This window comes from Nicotiana tabacum, chromosome 23, assembly GCF_000715075.1.
Source record: "Nicotiana tabacum cultivar K326 chromosome 23, ASM71507v2, whole genome shotgun sequence".
NCBI lineage: Eukaryota > Viridiplantae > Streptophyta > Magnoliopsida > Solanales > Solanaceae > Nicotiana > Nicotiana tabacum.
This window is the reverse complement of record NC_134102.1, coordinates 68402161-68404307: the sequence shown is the minus strand read 5'-3', so window position 1 is coordinate 68404307 and position 2147 is coordinate 68402161. Positions and strand designations below refer to the sequence as shown.

At 40.8% G+C, this 2147-nt stretch overlaps 2 protein-coding genes across 2 annotated transcripts; both read left to right on the top strand.

The window, feature by feature from the left end:
• Positions 1-262: 262 nt before the first annotated feature.
• On the top strand, positions 263-799 carry LOC142177199 (uncharacterized). Its single transcript, XM_075245665.1, has one exon. The coding sequence runs from the start codon at positions 263-265 to the stop codon at positions 797-799; it is 537 nt and encodes a 178-aa protein (XP_075101766.1).
• A 345-nt stretch (positions 800-1144) lies between these two features.
• LOC107793021 (uncharacterized) lies at positions 1145-1540 on the top strand. The gene has a single exon (XM_016615289.1). It carries the CDS (start codon positions 1145-1147, stop codon positions 1538-1540), a length of 396 nt encoding a protein of 131 aa, XP_016470775.1.
• Positions 1541-2147: the final 607 nt, after the last annotated feature.

Genomic DNA, 2147 nt, shown 5'->3' with positions numbered 1-2147 from the left:
AGTCTTCTCAATTCAAAAGTTGAAGCACTACTTTCAAGCTCATATCATTCTTCTTGTTTCTAGAGAAAATCCCATGAAGTTTGTAATGTCAAAACCAGTCCTTAGTGATTGACTAGCAAGGTGGTGCCTCCAATTCCAACAATTTGAGATTGTATACATTCCTCAAAAGGCTATAAAAGGACAAGTATTGACAGACTTTTTGGCAGATCACCCGATACCCGATGATTGGGAACTGACTCATGACCTACTTGACGAAGATGCAATGGTTGTTCAAGTACAACCTCCATGGAAGATGTACTTTGATGGTGCTGTACATCGTGGAGGAGCTGGTGGTAACATAGTGTTTGTCACTTTTCAAGGGGTGGTTCTGCCCTACTCCTTTATGTTGACACAACTCTGCTCCAACAATGTTGCTGAGTATCAAGCATTAATACTTGAACATGAAATGGCTGTCGATATGAGGCAGTTTCAATTGCAAGTCTTTGGTGACTCCCAATTGGTGATCTACCAGCTTTTAGGTAGTTACGAGGTCAAGAAACCTAAACTACGCCCATATAATTATTATGCTAAAAACTTAATGGGATGGGTCGATGGCGTGACTATTCAACATGTTCCTAGGAAAGAAAATAAGAAGGCTGATGCTTTAGCTTCTCTAGCCTCATCGTTAACTCTGCCTGATCAAGCGCAAGTTACTATTTACCAAAAGTGGGTAGTACTACTACCAAATATGGGTGAAAGTAAAGAAAATGAAGTCGAGCATCTTGTCGTTGCTTATGAATCTAAGAAGGAAGATTGGTGATAACCCATCATTGACTACTTGAGATATGAGATACTTCTAGAAAATCTAAGAAGAAGGACTACAATCCACCGTCGCGCACCACGTTTTCTTTACTACAAGGATTCTCTATACAGAAGATCATTCGAGGGAGTACTTTTGTGATGCTTAGGGGCATATGAAGCACTCCAAGCTTTGAAAGAGGCACATTCTAGGGTATATGGATCACATCATACTGGGCCAAAGCTCCACTTCCATATAAAAAGGATGGGATATTATTGGTCAACGATGGTAAAAGATTGCATGGACTATGCTCGAAGATGCAAGGCTTGCCAGTTCTTGGAAAACTTTATTCATCAGCGTCCTGATATGCTACATCCGACAGTTGCATCGTGGCCATTCGATGCTTGGGGATCGGATGTTGTTAGAACGCTACCAAAATCTTCTGGCGGACATTTGTATATCTTGGCTGCAACCGATTACTTCTTAAAATGGGCAAAAGTTGTTGCTCTCAAGGAAGTAAAGAAGGAGAATATTGCAAACTTCATCAGAGTAAATATCACCTATCGCTTTGGCATTCCTCGTTACATAATAATATATAATGGCAAGCCATTTGATAATAAATTGATGAACAAGATTCATTTTCTCTTTGGCTTCACGCAACGTAACTGTTCTATGTACAATGATACCGCCAATGGTTTAGCTGAGTCATTCATTAAGACTCTATGCAACATGTTGAAGAAAGTCATCTCCAAATCCAAATGAGATTAGCATGACCGTATGGGAGATGCTCTATGGGCGTAAAGGACAACTCACTACAGACCAACACAAGCAACTCCTTATTCACTCATCCATGGAGTCAAGGCTATTTTGCCACGAGCATCAAATACCTTCTTTGCGATTAGCTCTTCAAGAAGGTATCACTGATGAAGAAAAGGCTCGACTTCGACTAGTAGAGTTGAAGGCTCTTGATGAGAAGAGGTTGGAGGCTCAATAGAGTCTTGAATGTTATCAAGCTCAATTGTCTCGCGCTTTCAATAAAAGAGTTCGCCCGAGATCCTTTTAGGTAGGACATCAAGTCTTTGCTGTATGAAGACCCATTATCACTTCCCATAAATCTGGAGGGAAGTTCACTTCAAAATGGGATGGGCCATATATTGCGTAAGAAGCTTATTCAAGTGGGTCTTACAAGCTGGTTGATGTAGATGGCATGAGAGTCGTCCCGATCAATGAGAACTTTTGAAAAAGTATTATCTTTGAAGTTGCTATGCTCCTCAATGCAAGAGGATAAACTGCACGTTACTCCTGGCCCGCAAGAGTATAAACTGTGTACGACCCAAAAAACGTCTGGTAGATTGAAAACCTCGAGATA

Bases quoted from the DNA above. Each gene is read 5' to 3' on its own strand.
- LOC142177199 (XM_075245665.1), top strand. From the start codon at position 263: ATGGTTGTTCAAGTACAACCTCCATGGAAGATGTACTTTGATGGTGCT.
- LOC107793021 (XM_016615289.1), top strand. From the start codon at position 1,145: ATGCTACATCCGACAGTTGCATCGTGGCCATTCGATGCTTGGGGATCG.